At 37.9% G+C, this 20,867-nt stretch overlaps 4 protein-coding genes across 12 annotated transcripts; 1 reads left to right on the top strand and 3 right to left on the bottom strand.

The window, feature by feature from the left end:
• Nucleotides 1–2,631: 2,631 nt before the first annotated feature.
• LOC121982147 (protein ALTERED PHOSPHATE STARVATION RESPONSE 1-like) lies at nucleotides 2,632–9,806 on the top strand. 7 transcript variants are annotated; one of them, XM_042535066.1, is made up of 7 exons: nucleotides 2,632–4,149; nucleotides 4,241–4,377; nucleotides 5,266–5,489; nucleotides 7,257–8,672; nucleotides 8,840–9,015; nucleotides 9,123–9,229; nucleotides 9,515–9,806. In XM_042535066.1, exons 1-4 carry the CDS (start codon nucleotides 2,841–2,843, stop codon nucleotides 7,981–7,983), a joined length of 2,397 nt encoding a protein of 798 aa, XP_042391000.1. In that variant the 5' UTR covers nucleotides 2,632–2,840; the 3' UTR covers nucleotides 7,984–8,672; nucleotides 8,840–9,015; nucleotides 9,123–9,229; nucleotides 9,515–9,806. The 7 variants fall into 7 exon arrangements, with proteins under 7 accessions (XP_042391000.1, XP_042391002.1, XP_042390999.1 ...); XM_042535068.1 differs by having other exon boundaries at nucleotides 8,783–9,015; nucleotides 9,532–9,806; XM_042535065.1 differs by having other exon boundaries at nucleotides 9,123–9,806.
• A 556-nt stretch (nucleotides 9,807–10,362) lies between these two features.
• Nucleotides 10,363–16,119, bottom strand: LOC121982146 (protein NLP1-like). Of its 3 annotated transcripts, none has more exons than XR_006112011.1 (5): nucleotides 15,005–16,119; nucleotides 14,758–14,805; nucleotides 13,649–14,672; nucleotides 10,845–12,397; nucleotides 10,363–10,742 (listed from the first exon to the last, which is right to left on the bottom strand). XR_006112011.1 is itself a non-coding variant. In XM_042535062.1 (4 exons), exons 1-4 carry the CDS (start codon nucleotides 15,824–15,826, stop codon nucleotides 11,544–11,546), a joined length of 2,748 nt encoding a protein of 915 aa, XP_042390996.1. In that variant the 5' UTR covers nucleotides 15,827–16,119; the 3' UTR covers nucleotides 10,363–11,543. The 3 variants fall into 3 exon arrangements, 1 of the variants encoding a protein (XP_042390996.1); XR_006112012.1 differs by having other exon boundaries at nucleotides 11,029–12,397; XM_042535062.1 differs by having other exon boundaries at nucleotides 10,363–12,397.
• Nucleotides 16,120–17,000: 881 nt separating this feature from the next.
• Nucleotides 17,001–18,010, bottom strand: LOC121982145. Its single transcript, XM_042535061.1, has 2 exons — nucleotides 17,849–18,010; nucleotides 17,001–17,714 (listed from the first exon to the last, which is right to left on the bottom strand). Exons 1-2 carry the CDS (start codon nucleotides 17,907–17,909, stop codon nucleotides 17,131–17,133), a joined length of 645 nt encoding a protein of 214 aa, XP_042390995.1. The 5' UTR covers nucleotides 17,910–18,010; the 3' UTR covers nucleotides 17,001–17,130.
• Nucleotides 17,947–20,561, bottom strand: LOC121980096. Its single transcript, XM_042532063.1, has 5 exons — nucleotides 20,431–20,561; nucleotides 19,891–20,209; nucleotides 19,681–19,757; nucleotides 18,020–19,574; nucleotides 17,947–17,954 (listed from the first exon to the last, which is right to left on the bottom strand). The coding sequence occupies exons 2-5, from the start codon at nucleotides 19,982–19,984 to the stop codon at nucleotides 17,947–17,949; spliced, it is 1,734 nt and encodes a 577-aa protein (XP_042387997.1). The 5' UTR covers nucleotides 19,985–20,209; nucleotides 20,431–20,561.
• Between the last annotated feature and the right edge of the window lie 306 nt (nucleotides 20,562–20,867).

The raw sequence follows: 20,867 nt of genomic DNA, 5'->3' as shown, positions 1-20,867 counted from the left end.
CTTTTCGATCAACTAACTTAACCTATTAATCGACTGTCAAGTATTCGGTCAATTTTGACCTACTTGACACTTGATGAACTAACATATTGATCAAATATCGAAATCTTAACTCAAGTCAACTTGAGTTTGGTCAATTTTGACTAGTGGTCAATTGCACCAATACTTCGAACTACACTTGTAAAATTTAAAAAATAAGAAGGTATGAAAAAAATTTAATCGAAGAATTTAATAAATTAAATAATAAAGGTTTTTATGGTATGATATTAATGGTGATTATTGGCAAACTTGTACGAGTGTGATTTGTTATTGGATCTATAACTCCTATTTTTTTATTATTACTTTTGATAATACAAGTATCCAATTTTTTACACCGGCTAAGTCTTAAAGGTGACCGGCTCAGCCTCATGGAAAGCTCCCACTGACAATCAGGGTAAAACGGGAAGTGTACACAGCTCTCCGAAAGAGCACACGACTCTTTGGCCAACAACCAACGCCCCAGGTTTTTCATCCAATTAGAGGAAAATGAACTACAATGTGTCATAGCTAAGAATCAAACCATGAATGCTTGATTAATCTGTCAAACACCTTATCGCTAGATCATTGTCCAAGGACATTCAAAAAAGGTTATTAACTTATAGGGTGTGTTTGGTTCAAGTTATTATGTATAACCTTAGTTATGTAGAATAAAACATAATATAATATTGTTTAATTCAACTTAGTTAATGCAACAATCTAATTTAATATTTTACTAATTTACCCTTGCTTCTTCCTCGAGGAAGAGGAAGCGTACACCCTCTTCTTGGACATGCCAATTTTTCCCTCGATAACATTAGTGTCTAAATGCAAACTGCCCTCAGAATCTATTTCAAGACATTAGAATTTCAAAGGAGACACAACAAGCGATGACAATGGCAAAAATCAATCTGAAAGCAAGAAATTCGGTGTTCATAATCCAATGAATGAATTGGAAAACATTCATCGGAACATGAAAATCAATCGAAAACCCTAATTTGGTAGTCACCCTACCTCTAAAAATCTTACTTTGACAGACGTACCTCCTTCAATCGTCTCTCTTCGCCTCACCCGCTTATACCTCTGCCACCTCTGGACCCCATATGACACGGGCAAAGCTACAAGAAGTCTTCCAAGGGACAGGATAGAGATCACGTCGCACAGTAATTAGTTGTTAGCTTCTTCCCTAGTTGGTGAGTTGGCGATGGGTCCTCTTCAAGTCGATATTCAGGCTTGTTGCCAAAAATACATAATAAATCGCTTGTTCAACGAGGGGGATGACAATGGATGCGGGGGTTGTGGCCAAAGTACTTGTCAAGAGGCAGAATCCCAAGGAGGCACCATCACGGTTGATATCATCAAAGAGACCGAGGAGGGAGTCGAGGTCGAAAACGCTAAAGTCATTCCTTGTATCGTCCAAGCATTGAGACAACCCATGTGAAGAACTCCGAGTTGCAAGGCCACTGGTAGGCGCAAAGCCATGCTCCTCCTCAATCGACGCAACAGGGATCCTCTGCCCCCCAAAAAAAACCCTGTCCCCGAGTCCCATTCAGTTTTTTTTTGAATTTTTTTAAAGTTTTCGATTGTGTGCCAATGAGATTTTGCTTTTAGTGTTCAAGGGTTGAGTTATAGTATTAAGCACACATAAATTTTCAAATCATTTTTTTTGGATGTGCACGGAGTATACGGCGCATAAGGTCCTTAAGGTATCATTTTTCATATGTTTTTTTTTCAATTTAAAATTTTTCTGTGCTTAATATTATAACTCAACCCTTAAATCCTAAGGGCAAAATTTCATTGGCACAATAAGAAGCTTAAAAAAATTTTAAAAAAAAATTGAATGGGACACGAGGATAGAGGATCCGATCTCCTCTACGAAGGCGGGGGAGTTGAACAACCACGTAGGGACCCAAACCTTACGCGAAGGCCGCAGGAGATGCTCGGTTTGTTGAGAGTAAGTTTAGAGAGAAAAAATTATTAACCCGAGAATAGAAAAAAAAACCCACGCTTATAAGTTTTTCTGATTTCAAAATATATTTTTAAATTACTGACATGGTGAGAGTTGCTCATTACTAGGAATCACTGATTACTTAAATCAAAAAAGATTTTTATTGATAATCTACCGAGTTTATTAAGATAACTCTCAATTAAACATCTACGGAGAATTTTTGATGAAACACATATTATTATAACATCTCTTAAGTATTATTCTTACTCTTAAAAGAATATAAATTAACTTTCAAAACTTGTTTTAATATCATAAGATAATATTAATTTTAATATATAAGTATTGATGTATTTAAATATATATGTCTAATATTAATGATTTATTTTTTATTGATATATATTTTCAAGATGATAAATTATAATTCGACATTCCACAAATTATTGGTTAGGAACCATGGAGCTATCTATCGATTTCGAATCGGAATAGTGTCTAGCTGGCGGCTAGGCATTGCAAAACTTTAAAATGGAAAAATGGCTGCGCGAGAGGCGTCAAGATGACGTGGCACAAAGGGAATATTTTATTAGGCCCGTACCGAATAATTACATTCGTTATTTTGTGTGTGTGTTTGTTTTGTTCTCATCTTTACGCAATTCCTACCGCCATCAAAAAGCCAAATAGCAATTCGCTTTTACGACGCGGTCGACGATGTCATGATTCGCTCTTCTTCTACGGCGGAATCTTTGTCCTTCTTCGATCGCACAACCCTAATCTCTCCGATCGCTGCCGAACACGGCCGCTACTCCTCCGGAGAGACTCCGCTGATGTGATTTCCGCTGGTTGGATTGCCTTGGCTGGTGGATTTTGGGGTGTTCGCCTCGGGATGGGTTGCGGAGGCTCCAAGCTCCAGGAGGAGGCCGCGGTGTCTCTCTGCCGCCAGCGATCCCAGCTCCTTGCCGAGGCCATCCGTTATCGATACGACCTCGCCGACGCTCACGCCGCCTACGCTCGATCCCTCCAATCCGTCGCTGTCGCCCTCCATGAGTTCCTATACGGCACCCGGCCGCCCCATCAGGCATCCCCCGTCCTCCCACTACCTTCCCAGAGGAAAGGTGATCCTGTTCCGCCATTCACGCCCTCACCCCTCCCCGCCGCCGCCGCTGCAGCGGCTGTGTCCCTTCCCTTCGCCGCTGTCCACGGCCACTCTCAATCTCACTCTGGTTCGCACATCAATTTCCACCCCTCCGATTCCGACTCGGATGATATTTCTCCATTTCACTCGGATGGAGGTTCTCCGCTTCACCACCTGCCCGCGGATGACTCTGCCGCCGTTGGGAAAACCTACGTCAACCTTAACTATGCGAAAAAGGGCCCGAAGTCGTCCGTCACCCACGAGCAGCAGCCTCCAAATTCCGAGCCGGTGCGTTTTGGCTCCGTCGATGAACCAGCTTCCGTGGCTGGCCCTTATTATGGCTACCCATATCCTCCTCAAAATTCCAACTTTTACCCTTCCTATCCTTCTTACCAATCACACATGAACTACGGGGATGGGATGAGTGGTGGGTTCTTTGGTTTCTCTTCGCCACCTCCAAACATTCCACCACCAGCCATGGCAGCAAGTGGGAGTCCTACTTCCCGGGAGCCTCCACCGCCTCCAACTTCTACGGCTTCAGCATTCGACTTTTTGAACCCATTTGAATCGTTTGATAATTATTTTGCGCCATACTCGCCTAGACGTAGCTCAAGGGAGTTGAGAGAGGAGGAAGGGATCCCTGATCTAGAAGATGAAGACCGGGAGGTAGTCAAGGAAGCATATGGCGATCCAAAGTACACAGCTTCCACATCAGCCTCTGCGAATGGTGCGAATGCAACGTACTCCGGCAAGACTGCTAGGCGATCAAAAGAAGTTGAGATAAACAGTGCTGATGATGCTTCCCAACGAAAGGCTAAGCCAGTGGAGGCAGGGAGCAGCTCGGAGCATGAGATTCACATGATTGAGAAGAGTGTGGTGGCTGAACCTGCAGAGCGGCGCTCTGCAGGATTTACAGTTTCCCGAAATTACCAGAATGATTCTGAGATCGTACAAGAGATAAAGACTCAGTTTGATAGGGTTTCGCAATCGGTTGAGCAGGCGTCCAAGATGCTTGAAGTCGGAAAAACTCTATATCAGAAAAAAAAATCTTCTCACAAAGGTGGACACGTAGTTTGCAATTTGAGTGGACCTTGCTTCTTTTATTTATTATTATTATTATTATTATTAATATTGTTGTTGTTTTTTAACAGTTTCTGTCAGGAGGATGATATGCGGGTTGTCTCTAACTTCGACCAATGCAGATCTGTCATATGAAGAAGATGACAGTCTTTCATCAACATTGCAGAAACTCTACAGTTGGGAACAAAAGCTTCTTGCAGAAGTCATGGTTAGTACAGCGATCATATTTTTGAGGTTTAGTAGTCATGTCATTTGATTTTAATATTTATATGGAACCGGCTGACCACAAGCAGATCAAAGGTGAAACCAGGGAAGCTAATGATTCTAGATAGTCTAAAGCAATAATTCTTTGGCTATCATAGGAAATAAAAAATACTTTTTATCATCTCCTTAAATAATAGTTAAAGACTTATAATTTTTCCATTGACCAAACTTCTCAGAGAGGTTTTTTCCCCCTTCAGATTACTTCTCCAGGTCTTTTTTCAAAAGTTTAATTAATTTAATGTTCCAGTTATTCTACTTTATTGTTTTCAACCAATATCTGGTTGGTTGGGACCATTCGTAGTTGACTTTACATACCTCCTCTGATATTAAACTTGCAGGTTTTTTTTTTGTTTGATTTGGAATTATTTGTCATAGCAATACCTGAGCTATGTTCCAAATGGGAATTATCTTTAAACTTGGTGGCATGTTCCTTGATCTAATCCATCACGATGCCATTTTTGTCAAATTCATCTTTTTTTTTTTTTAAAGTCTAGCCTATATGTGTTTATTGACCTTCACATTGTTTCAGCTATATTTAATATACTTAGAACATGTATCTGGACCAACCCTGATATTCTAGCTTTTTGAAGATGTGAACTGCAGGAATCCTCCTGCAGGATTCCTGCATGCGACATACATAATGCATCCGCCTTGTGAATATTGCAAAAGGCAATTATGTATGTTGCATTGAAGCTTTCATTATGGTTGTCTTGATGAAGTTTTATGTGTAACTGTTTGAGGAGTCATTGTTCCTTGGCTATTTTCATATACTCAAGTTGGAAAGGTATGTGCTTGTCTTGCTTAAATGACTTTATGCTAACCTTATATGTAGGATGAAGAAGAGATGAGAGTTCAATATGAAAGAAAACGTCAAGACTTGAGGTACTTGAGTGAAAGGGGTGCAGAAGCTGAAAAGCTTGAGGCAGTTGAAACTTCCATCAGAAAGTTATCTACAAAGATAAGAATATCCATTCAGGTTGCGGGCACAATTTCAAATAAAATTAATCAGCTAAGGGATGGAGAACTCTGGTTACGAGTCTGTGAAATTATCAATGGGTATGTAATATGTATTTGTCGCTCTTTTTATATATATTATTTTGTTTTGAAATACTCTTGTTGAGTATGTAGTTATGTTAAAAATAAAACAGTGTTGCCATGCTGAGTTACTTTAATTGAATGTGATATGAATTTGTATGTTTAACTATGGATAATTTAAATAGGATAATCTAAATAGGTTAATTTAAATAGGCTTAATCAAAGTCTAATAAAACTATTCCATTAATTTAATATATACTTTTTTATTTATTTTAATTCTGAAAATATATAATGAAATTTTTATTTATTTATCATATGGAGGCATAGCGATCTAGTATTTTCTTTTTAAAACAATTATTTTATTTTATTTTGTATTTTTTAATTATTTAAATATTTAGATTAATTTTTTATTTTTAATTAATATATTTATATTGAAAAATACTGAAATCATATTAACATGGCACAATACAGTACCGAAATTGTATTATTCTTGTCATAAATTAAAACTCTGATACGGCTCGAGATTTTAAACCATGTGTTTAACTATTTCCAATTAATGTAGTTTATATCTCTGGGTAGAAAGTCATTATAATCGCTACTTGGGAAGAATTGTTGCATATTTTTTTGTGTTGATGTCTTGTGGACGACCCTTCATGGTCATAAGAGTTTTTCTTATACAATGAGGATTGAGGGGCTACCCATCTATGTGATTTCTTAGTAACATACTGTTTCCACTTTTGTGATTCCTTGATGTACATTCTTTTAAAGGCAGAAAATTTTATTTGGTTTCCTATGCTTCTTATTGTGGTCTGTTACCATCTTTGGGTCTCTGCATTATGCCCTTTTGATCTTTTTATCTATAAATAAATAAATTTTGAAGTAATATCGAGTCTTTTCAAACAATTATTCTATTGGTACTTTTGGACTTACTCTCAATTTTGACGAATTATTTGCTTGGAGTTCATTATATTTGTAAAGAAAGAAATATAAAGTAGTTCCTTATATTCACTTGGTTATCATATTTGCTATGCCATTTGTTTGGAGGATGTTATACTCTCTTGTTGCTCATTTAATAGCTTTTTTTCGATTCTCCCTTGATACACTTAATTCTATTGCATTTTCTTGAAATTAATCTAATTAATTGATTGGTTGTTCAATCTGGTAAACATTTGCTATGTCTACTACCTTATGATTTTTTTTTTAATTCTAATGTTCTGATGATACTGAGAAAAGGACGTTTGCTGTATCTTGGTGAGATAAGAACAAATTATCTCAGTATGTGATATTAGTATTTGAGGCCACAATTGTGTGTAAACTAGAGCTTTATTGATTCCCTAAAATTAGTAATTATTATCAAATTGTGAAGTTAATGTCCTCTATGATTGATCAGGGGCAAAGCATCAATATCACTGTAGGTTTGTGTATGTTACGAGGAATGTGAATCAACTTTTATTTTCTTGCCCTTTTAAATTTTGATGAAGAGAAATAACATTCTAAGTAGTACGTGATTTTTATCTTTTCCGTTAAGCTTCTAAAGATGAGTTATCAAAACCTTGTTTCACCATTATTTTATAATATGAAAATAATCCACATGGTAATCTAATATGAGATTTATATTTGTTTCATTGAGCTGTTTGATATAATCTATCTTAATGTTGGTGCATATCAGCTTGTATGTGGCATTGTGAGATCTTACTGCAGAATTGTCTCAATATTCAATTTCATGCTGTTTCACTTTTATCCATCTTAAAGGTGCAATGTGTTCTTATTGTCACAATAACCTTGCAGTTTTGAAGAAATGTGGAGAGTCATGTCAGAATGCCATCTTATTCAGCATCAAGCAATATCCCAAGCACAAAACCTAGACTCTGCTGTGCCTGGAGGAAAGCCTCCTGATGCTTTGGAGACAATAAAGCATTTAGAATTGGTTATGGCTGAATGGATTGCCAATTTCTCTATTTGGGTTACCGCTCAAAAGATGTATGTCAACGCTTTGAATGGATGGTTAAGGAAAGGTATAGCTTATGAGCCTGAGGTTACTGATGATGGAGAGGTTCCTTTTTCTCCTGGGAGATTAGGTGCACCCCCTGTATTCGTTATCTGCAATTACTGGTCCTCCAGTATAGATATGGTATCTGAAATGGAAGTTATTAAAGCAGCACAGTCATTTATCGATAATGTCCTAAATATATGGAAAAAGCACAAAGCTGTGCAGCAGCAGAGGCAGTTAACAAATAAAGATAAGAATAGCAAACTAAGGTCAATTGAAATGGAAGAACAAGAACTGCTTAAACAGAGAAAGAAATTACTTACAATTTCTAGCGAGAACAAGATGCCAACAATTGAACATGAGGATCGTGGGCCGACTGTCATAAGTTTCCAGTCAAGTCTGGGACATGTCTTTGAAGTTGTGGAAAATTTTTCTGCTAATACCATGAAATTATATCAGGTTCTTAACAAGCAAACTGAAGAAGAGAAACAAAGATTGGCTGGAGAGGATGCAAGAGGGTCGTAGGATTATGCATCACTTTATTGAGTTTTCATTTGGTTGGCCTCCCTGAGATTTTACAAAGTCTGAAAGCCTGATCTTCTACCTTATATTGAAAAGGCAAAGCAATTCATGTCATGGATAAACAGGCCTTACAAGTGAATTGTGGGGAGGCCTGACAAGTGAAGTGACTCATTGGCTATGAAGCACAGACACTAACTTAGGAATGAACACTTGATAAAAATTAAATTCCATACAGTAAATTGTTTAAGGATGGATAGCCAAGAATGATGACAGGTGTTCCGAATGGATTCTATGCCCTTCCTAAGCAAGGAATGAAATCATCTTGGTACTGGATCCAAATTTGCCAGCATAGTGTATGACAACAGATGCTTGGTGGAAAAGTGAACGAGTCATTTGACATAGCTACGAGTTAGCTCCATTTCATATGTTTGCAGTGGTAGGGGTATGCATTTGAGTATTGAATGGGCTTTGGAGTTTCTGAAAAGCAACCCAGAATCATGGAGTGAACTTAGGCTGAATGGTTCTGGAATGATGTTGAGTGACGACATAAATACATCAAACAGCTCTGAGTGATCTGAGGTGAAAGCCCAATCATTCATGATTATTTTGACTGGCAAGTTCTGAGAAGCTGTCTTTGCGGTAGTATGGGGAGCAAACATCTGGAGAACAATTTCCATGCTCCAAGCCTGCAGGTACCAATATGTTCTTGTCATCTCTTTATTATTCGGCAGTCACAGTTTGAAAATGGAACAGATAATTTGATACCAACGCCCGAGTTCACATTTGTTCAATCATTATTCAGTTTATTGTCGTAGCAAGACAAATACTACATGCTTCAGAGTCCACCTGTTTGTTACAGTCTAGACGTTGCGGTACTCTAAGCCAAGAGTGTTTTCGAGTATATGTTGCCACTTATGCTGCTGTTGTTGCTGCATCACGATGAGCTTGGTGCAGTGTAAGATGTGAACATTTGCCGCAAACACACTTTCTACCTCTCAGATGGCAGCACATCATTATCTGTTCCTGGTGCATTAGGTAAGTAGTTCCATTTTTTTTTTTTTTTTTTTGCATAGGTGTCTATTGCTTATATTTATAGTAACGATGTGTATCTGGAGTAATTTTGTCCTAGTCGATTGAAACAGGGTATACAGGTTGCAGGGACACAAATTTCGAACCAACATATTTCAGTTTGCAATCTCATGTATAGGCACTAGTCAAGGCATGTTGAGTTCTTTATCTATAGAGTGAGGTAGTTTCTCTTTACACTAGAATAGCACAGATTTAACTTTTTTAAAATAATTTATTATTACAATGTTTTTTTTTCTTTTTAAAATTCAAATATTTATGCTGGCACTGCCAGTTTTGTTTCCTTAATTTCGGTGGCTTATTGCCAATTATTCATGTGTTTTACTTAGATCAGTTCATACTGAATTGATTACGTGCAGTGCTATCAATATCATCAGATACCTGCACAATGACTTTGTTTCCCAACTGTTTCAAATTGTGAATTTTAGAATCTCTGAAGCTTTTGTAGGTAATTTAATATTGTAGGGTCGATTGCGCTGGTTGAATGAATCCGGAATGGAACGAAAAGCTAATCTTATTGTTGATTAATATTAGTTTCAATTCTTGTAAATATCATTTGTTGTATATATCATGGTAGAATTCTTGTTCCAAGTGTTAGACATTAGAATGAAGACGAAGTCGCCATTCATGTGGGGTGAAATAACTCATCAGTTGTCAAACACGTCTTTGCCTGTACTACAATGAATGGATGAAATGATGAAGATGGATGAAACAGGTGTCTGAATTTTGATTTATGTATTTATATTTGTTTACATGCAGTTGGATGAATGAATCCTTGCATCGACCCATTCATATTCGTAGTCCTTCCATTAATTCATCTCGTTTTCTTAAAAAAGAAATAGCTAAACATCAGTCTCCGAAGCCTGTTTCACGGATCAAAATCTCAACAAAGTTATACAGTCCCATTGATAACTCTTCAACATCCTAAAAAGGGAGTGGAGAAGAAAAGCCATAACAAAGGTGTACCTCCCATAGCCAGCCAAAGCACAGAGTTAATATCGGCATTATTCCGATCACCAGCTAACTTTGCGCATCACTGATACGATAAAGAGATCCAAATTTAGTAAACGAGAAAGCCACTCGAAGGAAGACCATCTTACTGGCCCAGACCAGAATCTCAGGCACCACACTCATGCTTCGGCAATACGAGCTTCTTCTTCTCTCCTGGACTTGTAACCATCTGAACACTACCCTCACAAGATTTTAAATTAAAACGAAAAACAAACTCTTGAAGCCTCATTGTGCATGGAAGTTTCCGGGGGCGCTGAGACGAGTGTATTCGCCTTTTTTGCCACCATTGTGCATGGAAGTTTCAGCTCCAATAAGTAATAGTGATGATGAAAGAAACAAATCTATCGGGTGTCTTTAGATGTTGATTGAATCTATTTTCAATCAACATTTCCATCAGCAAACCATCTTACACTGACTTCTCTTTTGATCAGAGCAGGGACAATGGCATTGTGCAAGTAGGAGAAGTCCATTGAGTGAATGATCGTTCTATTGAAGGTTCCAGATCCCTTGTCTCTTCCAGTGAGAAACAGGAGACGGAGCTCCAGTAGCCCTCCTGATGCTCACCTGCTTCTTTTCATCGCTTCTTTTTCCTCTGTGAGGACATTTCTCAAACTCCATGTCTCCATCAAGCTACCAAACTAGAGCTCAGATTTTGGTTGGCAAAACTGCATAGTAAATCTATCCGTCAATATCAAATATCTAAAACCTTGGAAATAGACAACGCCGCTGAAATCATGGAACTTAATCGAATTGTAAATACTATGGACCTTAAACAAAAGTATTAACATTGCATCAAGATAAATTATTGCACAAAACTGAGCAATACTCCAATGCGTTTGAATTTGGATAACTGTTGATTTGGAATTACTCGTTCATAGTCTGTAACCTTGCCAGTAGCCAGTATTAGCATCTGTTCAGATCCTTTTTGAGGATGTTATTTTTTCTGCTTACCATCATGACTCTGGAGTTTGTTGATCTTGAATCAATGGAGCACACTAAAAATCCAACAATCTCTGTAATTGTCTGTCAAAGTTCATGCTAACAACCAATTGGATCTTTAATCGGGATGCAAGCATGATAAATGTGAAACCCATTGCATCTATAGTTTATTTTGCCTTTGATCTTTATACATTGTTAACAAGTCTTTCCCCTTGAGAATGAGCATAAGGAATCTATCTTGTAAGTTGTTAGAAGAATAGTTAATTCCATAAATTCTTTTTAAGCGATCAATTCACTTTTTGTATCAGCGTGCTACTTTGTTTCATATTCAGGACGGTCTCAATGAGCATTAGCATTTCAGCATGGAGCATTGCATGTGTTTGAGAGTCCATGGCCAACAATCCACACTGATAGATACATGGTCACAGATCATTGCTAAGATCAGGCCATCATTGAAAAATTCCATAGCTGGAAGAAAGCAGATTGGCCTCCAAATGATGAACTCCATCAGATGTTACATGGAGATGCTATGGTCCATGAGTACCAATTTCTTGGACAGAAATTTTTATTGTTTGAACATCTGACAATCTATATATATGAATGCACTCCTGAAGATCTGCATCACATGTTAGTAAAACCCACTCCGACTCATCATCGACGTAATGGAGATTCACAGAATTTTCAACAACTATATTGAACCTCTTCAAGATCTCATGTCTCAACTTTTCAAAGTTCCAACTAGGATCTAATCGTATCCTAACTTTCTCTTCACCATATGTGGCTTTTACTATCATCCAATTGCTTTTAAGATTTCCAGTAGGCTCCAAAGAAGAATAATGCTCTCCAAGTGATTTGTGACTCTGAAATTCATTAGGATAAATCCATGTGCTTTGAGATGACAGATGCAAATCCATCTCCCTATTTGCTCCCTGAGGAATACCACTAATTTTCTCATGGTTTTCTTCTTGCTTCATTCCAGGGTTAGCAATCTGAATACAGTGCTGTTCTCCACCTGGAGATGAGAGACTTGGAGTCGAAGTTTGACTGCATGATGAGTGAGAAGATGATGAATGGTGATGACTTGATCTAGCATCTACGTCCTGATTAGTATTTGGACAGTCATGTTGGATCGATTTGGATACTGGAAAATCTCCTGACGAGTTTCTATCTTGAGAGTCTCCTGATGAATTCTTCTCTGAGATGGGTACTGTTGTGAAATTTTTATACAGGGAACTTAGTTGAATGGCTTTATCAGCTCCATGAACTGAGTCAATAACAACCTGCAGTTTCTTTAAAGAGTGGTCTACTTTCTTTATCTTCCGGGAAGGCCAACGAGTTATTCCATGCTGCCGACAGATTCTTTTAAGTGTAGTAGGGCACACTAGCACATGAAAAGTTAATAGACAACAGTATCATTAGTCAGATTGATTGAACTATGCAACTTGTCCCACAAGTATAGTTGAAATGAAAAATAACTGAATCATTGCAGCAGTAGAGACAGAAAGGGCATCCATATAACCTGGTAAGGTACCATCACAAAAACTAAGAAAATTTTCATTTTAATTAAAAAAAACTCTAGAGGGCCATTTGTTAAAAATGTAAAATCTGTGGTAAATGGAATTTCCCCTAAAAACTAAACTACCATAAATATGACCAAGAGTAAGCCCCAAGTTGTAGTCAGATTATAGATAACTTAAAAGCAAAAAATTGTAGTCTATGGTGATCCTTTTTAGCCAATTGTGCTTCCTTCCATCATCATGTCCCAATGATCTGGGATTAGTTACATAGAGCTTATCTCTATGGAAAGCTACATCAAATGTAATATGGAAAGCTACATCAAATGTAATACTTAAATTAATAAAATCATTATTCTGTTAAATTAAGTTTTCTTTGGTCTCCTACTGCTTACAACTATGATTTAACTCTTGTCACTATAATCAATTGTTCACCTTTTGACATGTTTACAGTTTGCACCATCTCAACTTATATCTCTTATTTTATCATCATTGTGGCATAGCTCCGCCTATCTGATCTCGGATATTGATATTTTTTTATTTCATTCTTTATTGTATCATGATACATCCATCTCAACATTCACATCTCAGCAACCCTATCTTTTCTGTACATCTCTCTTCATAATTTCTATATCCAAATTTGAAGAAACAAGGACTCATTGGTGCACTTGAATCCTATATCCATTTTTTTTGTCATTTTAATACAGGCCACCTAGGCACCAGCTACCATCTAATAATGTTGTTTCCCTTTCCTAGTCTTCACTTCCAAGTTGACAAATATGCAGCAAAAGAACCAAACAACACAAGCAACACTTAGCTAGGAAGAGTTCAACTCAAGAGTTACACTAAGATCTTGGATCCTTACGCTTCCATTGAAACTAATTTGTATTATGTTCCATCATATCAGAATCAAAGTTTCCTTTGAGGAATCAATGTATGACTTTATTTAACAAAGAGAAAGAAAGAACAAGAAGAAATTTAGTATCACTATATTTAGTCATGACACTTTCTGTTGAGAAAAGGAAGTTATTAAACAAAGAAACATAAATAAAAAAAATTAAAGGAGAAAAATAATTATCTAACCCATGTTGGCTTTTCCAATAGAGAATGAACCTTACCACCGACACTCTTTGCAGCATCTTTCAGGCTACCAGAAAAATATTTCTGAAGAACTTCCAAACTGACATTCTTCTCTGGTTTTCTGTGCCTCTTTGCTGTTGTCTTTGCCACCACCGGATTACTACTACTACCAAAATTCATAGAATTTTCATTATCACTATCATCTTTGCCCATGTCTACTGGATGCTGCTTATGCATTGAAGATATATTTAGTGCATTTGATATCACTTCAACATCATCTCTGTCCCTTATGATACCAAATCTTTCTATTTCATCCTTATGATCATCTTGGCTTGTTTTTTTCTTCAAGCCTCCTTCTGTATTTGATAAAGGTGCAACATCCCTAGACATCCTTGTTATCTGACCTTCAATAGTAGTGACAGTGTGATCTATTTTACCTGGTTCTGCTTCAGGCGAAGAACTTTCCATCAAAAAGTTTGGAGGAATCATTTTATTTACCCATAATGTCGAATCATCTGCTAGCTCCTTATTGGTGACAACCCTTAAATTTTGGCAAACATGTTGCATAGTTCTTGATAATGAAGCAAGCATCAGTTTTTGGTCTTCAATCAGTAAGCAATTTGTAGGGAGAAAGAACTCCAATACAAAATCAGCATTTCCAGTAAGAATACTCCGAAGGCGTATTGCAACAGCACCTTTCAAACCAAACAACTTTGCATGGTGAACAAGCGGATACTCTGTCTTACTGAAAGTGGTAACATCCGGAAAAAAGCATGGTTGATTTGTGATGAAAGCTCTACCAACAATACCTTGTCCTTTTAGCAAGTGATACTCAGAGCAGGCCTCATAAAAATCAATCATAGAAGGGTCATTTACATAACAAGCAGCATCAGCAGTGGAGACACATTCCCTATAGTTTTCATCAGAATGGCGGAAGCCTTTTTTACCTTGTTGTGTGCATAGTACCCAAGTTTGAGCTAATGGTAACATGTGAATCTTGCAAACAGTTTTTAGGACCTCCAGAATCTCAGATACAGCTGCTTGGTAAGAATCACTACTCACCTAGTAACAGGCAAAAAAAAAAAAAAATCAGCGTCTATGATCAATAGGAACTCAATCATGATACTTGTGCACTCTACTAGCTCACCTTAATCTGTGGAACAATCACTGTTGAAGAACTACTAAGATCTACTTCCTGCAAATTTTAGCATTTTTCAGCAAAATTTCACAAAACAAAGAAAACGAAACAAACTTCAACTCGAAGAGACAAACAAGAAAAAAAAACTCTGGAATAGGAGGCAGATAGAAATATACTATTTCAGTCTGAAAAGGATAATTCGAAAGGAGAGATCATAAAAGCTTAAGAATAAAGAACAAGAATGGAAAAGAATAACCTGCAGAGCATTGCAAATTTTCTCAAGCTCAAACGTGTAGTTTATTTTCTGAGTTGTCATGATAACTTCCACAACTCCCAAGCAAGAACGACGACCATGATCAAAAACAGGAATTCCTATACTTCCACGTATTCCAAACCGCTGTGCATAGTCCACACGTGGGTACTCATAGCTGTTAAAGTATCGAACATCTGGTGTCCACTCAGGCAATCTTCCTATAAATACTCGACCAGGCAACCCTAATGCCTTTCCAGAGCTCTCTTCGGCTGAGAACTGATAGCTGGTGGAGACTTGTCGATAGTTTACAAGTCTCTCACAATTCGGGTCGAGTGAGAAAGGTTGACCGTACGTTGTAAGAAACATCTGGTCTCCTCTCTTCACAGGCACCCATAACTGAACTAGTACTTCTCCATCCCTTTGGATCTCCTTGAAGTGATCAAGTACCCGTACGATTTTCTCTTCCACAGAGAAACTGGAAGCCCCTGGTTGAATCTGCCAACTCGTTCTTGTCTCCGAGCTTAGATTCTCGTTCATGTATTCATCCCCGGGAAGACACGTAGATGCATCTGGCTTCCCTATGCCTTCTCGATAACAGGTCTCCAGCATACCCGGATTAGGGTTGTTATCGTTGACCTCAAAAAGCGGCGAAAAGCTCATAGGGTTGAAGGGGCTGATGGATTTAGGCGTATCAGATTGGAATTCATCAAGGAATTCAGGAAATTCCAACCAGCCATCTCCAGAGAAAAACTGATCCAGAAAATCCAAATCGGCAGCCCCATCAGACAGATTTCGCGCCGGTGAACTCTCAGGAACGGCATCCATCAGCCAAATCGCTTCGACCGCCAGCAAGGAAAACCTACTGAATCCGTACCTCAATAACTGACCACCAGAGGATGCGCCAAGTTGCCAATAAGCAAAGAGACGAATTTGTATCTGTTTGCAATCAAGACCACAGAAGCATCCTCTCTAATCGACAACGGAAGAATCCAAAGCGGGGGAAATCGGAAACACCAACCACCGGAGCAAGCCAAGGAGAACGCAGACGGTGGATCGAAGGCGAGCCTTTTGACGAATTCGCTCCGGCGGCTGGTTCGTCTACCTCCAACTCGGAGCCAAATTGCGCGTAGGAAAGTAGAAAAACTAGTGGAGAAAACGAACAAAGACACCAAAACCTTTTTAGAAAAATTAAATTATGAAAAAATTGAAGAAAAAAAAACACAGTCCAATTTAAGCTAGTTTTTAAAGACAGTTTCTGAATTTGAAATTGTTTTTAATTTTAGTTAAATTTTAGTCGTACCACAATAATGCTGGATTAAACTTCAATTTGTTAGGAGTAATATTTCTTCAAACCACGTTGTCTCCCCACCTAATGACAAGATTAGAATGGATTTAAAATGCTTTTATAAAAAAACGGCAGGTAGAAAAAAAAAATTATATCAATATTATTATAGCAGTTGATTATTATATCATTGGATACTGAGTTTTTGAACTGTTTGCCGCGAGTCCTTTCCAACTCATACTAGCGGCCAATGAAAAATTTTTATAGGATGAAATTAGTCGTTTCAGATTTGATCTTATCTGATTCATTATTTACAATGATGATGATTAAGAATCATAATTATTATAATAATATTTAACTAATTTTAATAGAGTTGATAATAAAAGTATTTTTTATATAGTAGTTTTAATTTTGTTTAGTTAGAGTAATTTTTCTATGTTGGAACCTATATGCCCCTGAAGTGTTACTCGGAATAAAGATATTCTTCAAATAAAATATAGGATGAAGCACTGCTCGATTTTTTAGAAAAAGAAAAGAAAAAAGGGGAAAAAAGGGGCACTCCCTTCACGATACCAATAGGAAGAAGCCCTTTTGATTTTTGCCCATTTAGTTTCCAAGAGTATGCTAGTTTCTTAGGAGTCTTCAATTAGTTAAGCAAGAGAAACCAATGATTCACACATACAATTTCCCATTTTAGCCAGTCATCTTTCTCACTACAACATCAATCAACTTTTTCCTCAAAAATTTATTTTACTATGGCTGCAATGTGGAAAAGATTCTTCTAAATGGAAGAGGACTGCACAAACATTACAATCAATTAGCTTTTTCCCTAGTACCTATTTTCTATCTAGTTGCTCCGAAGACACATTTCTCTCACAATATCGTCGATCAAGTTCAGTAGAATGACCCTCTCGATCTGCCTTCCTACAACATCCATGTCTTCGTACGACATCGTTGGCCAAGTTGTCATCTTCAAATCTTGAGCCACCATGCTATTTGGAGCATTAGAACCATCAACTGAGGAATTTAAGAGCAACTGAATCTGATTCCACAAGTCTTCCAACAATCTTTTTCCTTGTGATGAGAAAGTTGGGCCTAGAATCCATCTCTTGAACATGGAGCATTTTAGATTCGGACCGAGCAGACTTTGCATAGACTCATTCACCAAGTCAAATAGAAGTTTGTGTCGTATAGTTACATCATCATTGCGAGGTATCGAAGAATAAGTATCCACCTTGCCGCGTTTGCTGTATGCTTCTTCCATTTCAAAATCTTGGTATGAGATTGGCTCATCCTCATAAAACCCAGCAGTTGCAAGGATATCATGCAAGTGAGTCGCATCCTTGTTCTCCATGTTAGTTATTTCTTGCATTGGAGGCTGCTCTCCTACTGTCATTTCAGCTCCACCATGCTCAAGATTTTCTGATAAATCTAGTTCAGCAATAGAGGTGTTAAGATTATAGCATGTGACAAAAGCTACTTTAGATAAGATGAAACAACTTCAAGTCTTGAGAACACAATTCTAGTTTGAATTAAGTGCACTCAAAACAGATGATAACTTCTACCTCTTCCTGGAGCATTGGAACTCAACTCTTCAGAGATACAGGGTGAATTGTGGTATTCCATGACCTCCAGTGGTGATATCGGACTCGGGTTGTCTTGCCTACAAAACTCTTCAGAATTTCTTGATACAGATGCTGGACTGGAAGGCACCTCTGTAGATTTCTCCTGAGAACAAATAGTTTGCATCAAAACAATGATACAAGTTGCTAATAGCAGATAAACTAGTTTCGACAAAGTTAAGAACAGCCTTGCCTGAGCCATGGCTGTTTTGTCTACTGAAATGAATTTGCCTTGAGTTGATTCCTTTATTGGCTGATTCTTTCTCCCAAACAACATTCCTTTAAGATTTAAATTATGTTTTAGATTGGAAACTGTTCCTTTCAAGTTAAAACTATCCTTTCTTTGTTTCCTTGTTTCTGAAAAATTATTATCAGATGGTTCATGCTTCCTGTGAATTTGAGCAGAAGCAATATGCTGGTCCTCTAAGAGGAGCTTCCCGAAATCTGTTCCAGACATTGGTGCAGAAAATGATCTGATCAGGTTCCGTTGTGGTTCTGAATCTGAGTTGATTGTCAGAAATTTCTGAGTTGGACTTGGATCTGATTCATTCACTTTGTCTGAGAAATCAGATATCAACTTTGATATTTTCTTTCCTTTGTTGGAGGAAGCACCTGAATCTCCATGGATAGTTAAAGGATTCTCCAAAAGTAACTCATTTTTTAGCACATTCTTTGATTTCTGGGATAGAAATTTCCTCATATCTCTTCCAATGAACTCCGGTGAGTCAACCGGACTAATTTGCATGTCACTCCTAACAGTTCTAGTTGAGTTTGATCGCAACAGATTCATTCCCATGTCTCTGGTCACACTTTCCCTTATCTGTTTTGCTATGTCATGAGCAATTTGTTTTGGATTCATCGCGCTTTCATCAAATGAAGTCCTCACTACATTTCCTCTTGATACAAAATTGTTTCTACTCCTTCCTTGAACTTCAGTTCTGAGCCTTTGCTTCACCTCTTCAAGAAAATCTTCCATGCTATTTTCCTTCCCAAACTGATCAGAGGATGCAGCTAATTGCTCCTCGTCGCCGTCAATCCTCTCAAAATTAGGCTTCAGTATCACTATTCGTGTAGCTGAATTAGTTCTCTCTTGTTTCCTATCAGTCTTAGTAACTCGGAAGCAATCAAAACTGACCTCTTCTTTTGTATCAATTATTTGTTTTCCTTGAGCTATGAGGCCGGTGGGATTCTTTTCGGTCACTTTTTTATTGGTATCCAAATACTTAGCCATTTTTTCCTTGCACAGAATTTCTTGTGCAAGGAGGGTTTGGTAATCCATGCCATCTCCATCTGTCTTATGTTTCAGTTGCTTTGAATGTTCCCATAACTTGGAAGCCTGCCATGCCTCAAACTCCACCTTGAACTTCTTCAGCTGCTCTTCTTGTGGATGTTGTCGTCGGTGTGGCTTTCCTCTGCTCTCAGCTTTTGAATGTCTTCCTTTACTATTTACGAGTAAGCTGTCCTTTGATTCCCTAGAGGATGTAGAACTCACGGTGGCTTTGCTTGCTTCCATCAATCTTCTTGATCTATAGATTTCATGTTCCTTTGTGTGAACTTTCAGACTTTGTTCTGGAATTGAGTTCATTCCCATTAATCGGGCAACGACACTCGGTCCAACAGATCTATCACTTGTTTGCCTAGAACTAGATGTCTCTCCATCAATCAACCTCTTCGTAGAGTTTCCATTGGGACAATTGTTCAAAGAGTACTCGTATTAGATCGAGAATTTGACAATAACATATGCATGATATGCAAATACAAGGTGGAGAATTTACCTGAACATCTCCAGTGACACAGTGATACCCTCTAGATGCACTGGATATGTCCAAGCTATTCCGGGGAGCTTCGAAACCTACCATGATCGACAAGAACTTAGCAAAGAGAGTAAAGAGAGAAGATTTTTTTTTTTTTTGAATAAATTGCAATAAACTCTTCAATCTCTTCTGAAATGAAAACTTGAGCAGCATTGATAGTTGAGTCCTTACCATCTCCATGCTTCTTCGGTGCCGATCTGTGGGATTTATCCATTTTACCGGAGTCGAAAAAAGTAAGATATTCCTCCAATATGTGATCCTTCATATGCACTTAATCATCTATTGCCACTAGATTCAATATCAGCTACGCAATAACTTAAGATTCAACTGCCAAAGGAGGTCACTGGCTGATTTCTGAATCTTCAGACTCAGACAAATGACAGAGTGGATGATGATGATGAAGATCGACAAGGAAAATATAAGTCAAACTCAATGTGCAATTCTCAAGAAAAAAGAAGAGATGGATTAACCGATTTGCAGCCACAAATCCCTATCAACAGAGACATTGGAACAAGGATTAGAAAGAATGACAAAAAGAAAAAAAAAAATCCTTAAGCATCTTGCTCGCGCACTCGATGCTAAATTTTGCTGTTAAAACTACAGAAACACAAGTTCCTGGAAAGAAAAAAAAACAAAGCATCAAACTAGCGATAACTAGAGACAGCGAGGATCGATCAAAATCTCGCCAAATTCATCAAGAAAAGCTCCAACCTTTTTGGTAAATATTCTCTCGTTTCCTTTCTCAGCGCTTGTTTCCGCATGGATCTAAGCAGGGAAGTAGATGAGGAGGAGGAGACATGGATCAATGGTAGAAATCGAGGAGAAAGCCAGCTTTTTAGAGCAAAAGAGCGTCGCGGTTAAAGCCGGCGTTTTTGATTCCTAAAAGCTCATCATGTAGTGGCATTTTATTGTTATTTTTCTTATTCTTCGTAGACAATTATAATTTTGGGCTTTGTTTCAGAATTAAAAATTTAATTCGATCGGATCAAAAAGACTCATTAAACGTGCGGGCGTTTGCGAAGGCTGTCACAGCTCAGCCGGGAATGGAGGTTGCTTGGCCGTTGCTTTGCCGCGCTACATTTGGCGCCATTTTATATGACCGTTTCCGTGCTCCGTCGTCGCCTTCCAAGTCATGCCGCGGGATGACG

Source organism: Zingiber officinale, chromosome 5A, assembly GCF_018446385.1.
Source record: "Zingiber officinale cultivar Zhangliang chromosome 5A, Zo_v1.1, whole genome shotgun sequence".
NCBI lineage: Eukaryota > Viridiplantae > Streptophyta > Magnoliopsida > Zingiberales > Zingiberaceae > Zingiber > Zingiber officinale.
The sequence above is the reverse complement of the archived record's forward strand: the minus strand, read 5'-3'. Positions and strand labels throughout refer to the sequence as shown.

Bases quoted from the DNA above. Each gene is read 5' to 3' on its own strand.
- LOC121980096 (XM_042532063.1), bottom strand. From the start codon at position 19,984: ATGAAGGATCACATATTGGAGGAATATCTTACTTTTTTCGACTCCGGT. The intron at 19,758-19,890 runs GTAAGGACTCAA...CGATCATGGTAG, and splicing joins ACCGAAGAAGCATGGAGATG to GTTTCGAAGCTCCCCGGAAT. The intron at 19,575-19,680 runs GTAAATTCTCCA...AACTCTACGAAG, and splicing joins GTGTCACTGGAGATGTTCAG to AGGTTGATTGATGGAGAGAC.
- LOC121982147 (XM_042535066.1), top strand. From the start codon at position 2,841: ATGGGTTGCGGAGGCTCCAAGCTCCAGGAGGAGGCCGCGGTGTCTCTC. The intron at 4,378-5,265 runs GTTAGTACAGCG...CCTTATATGTAG, and splicing joins AGCTTCTTGCAGAAGTCATG to GATGAAGAAGAGATGAGAGT. The intron at 5,490-7,256 runs GTATGTAATATG...ATAACCTTGCAG, and splicing joins GTCTGTGAAATTATCAATGG to TTTTGAAGAAATGTGGAGAG.
- LOC121982146 (XM_042535062.1), bottom strand. From the start codon at position 15,826: ATGGATGCCGTTCCTGAGAGTTCACCGGCGCGAAATCTGTCTGATGGG. The intron at 14,806-15,004 runs GTTATTCTTTTC...TAAAATTTGCAG, and splicing joins AAATTTGCAATGCTCTGCAG to GAAGTAGATCTTAGTAGTTC. The intron at 14,673-14,757 runs GTGAGCTAGTAG...GCCTGTTACTAG, and splicing joins TGATTGTTCCACAGATTAAG to GTGAGTAGTGATTCTTACCA.
- LOC121982145 (XM_042535061.1), bottom strand. From the start codon at position 17,909: ATGGAATACCACAATTCACCCTGTATCTCTGAAGAGTTGAGTTCCAAT. The intron at 17,715-17,848 runs GTAGAAGTTATC...TTGCTGAACTAG, and splicing joins TTCCAATGCTCCAGGAAGAG to ATTTATCAGAAAATCTTGAG.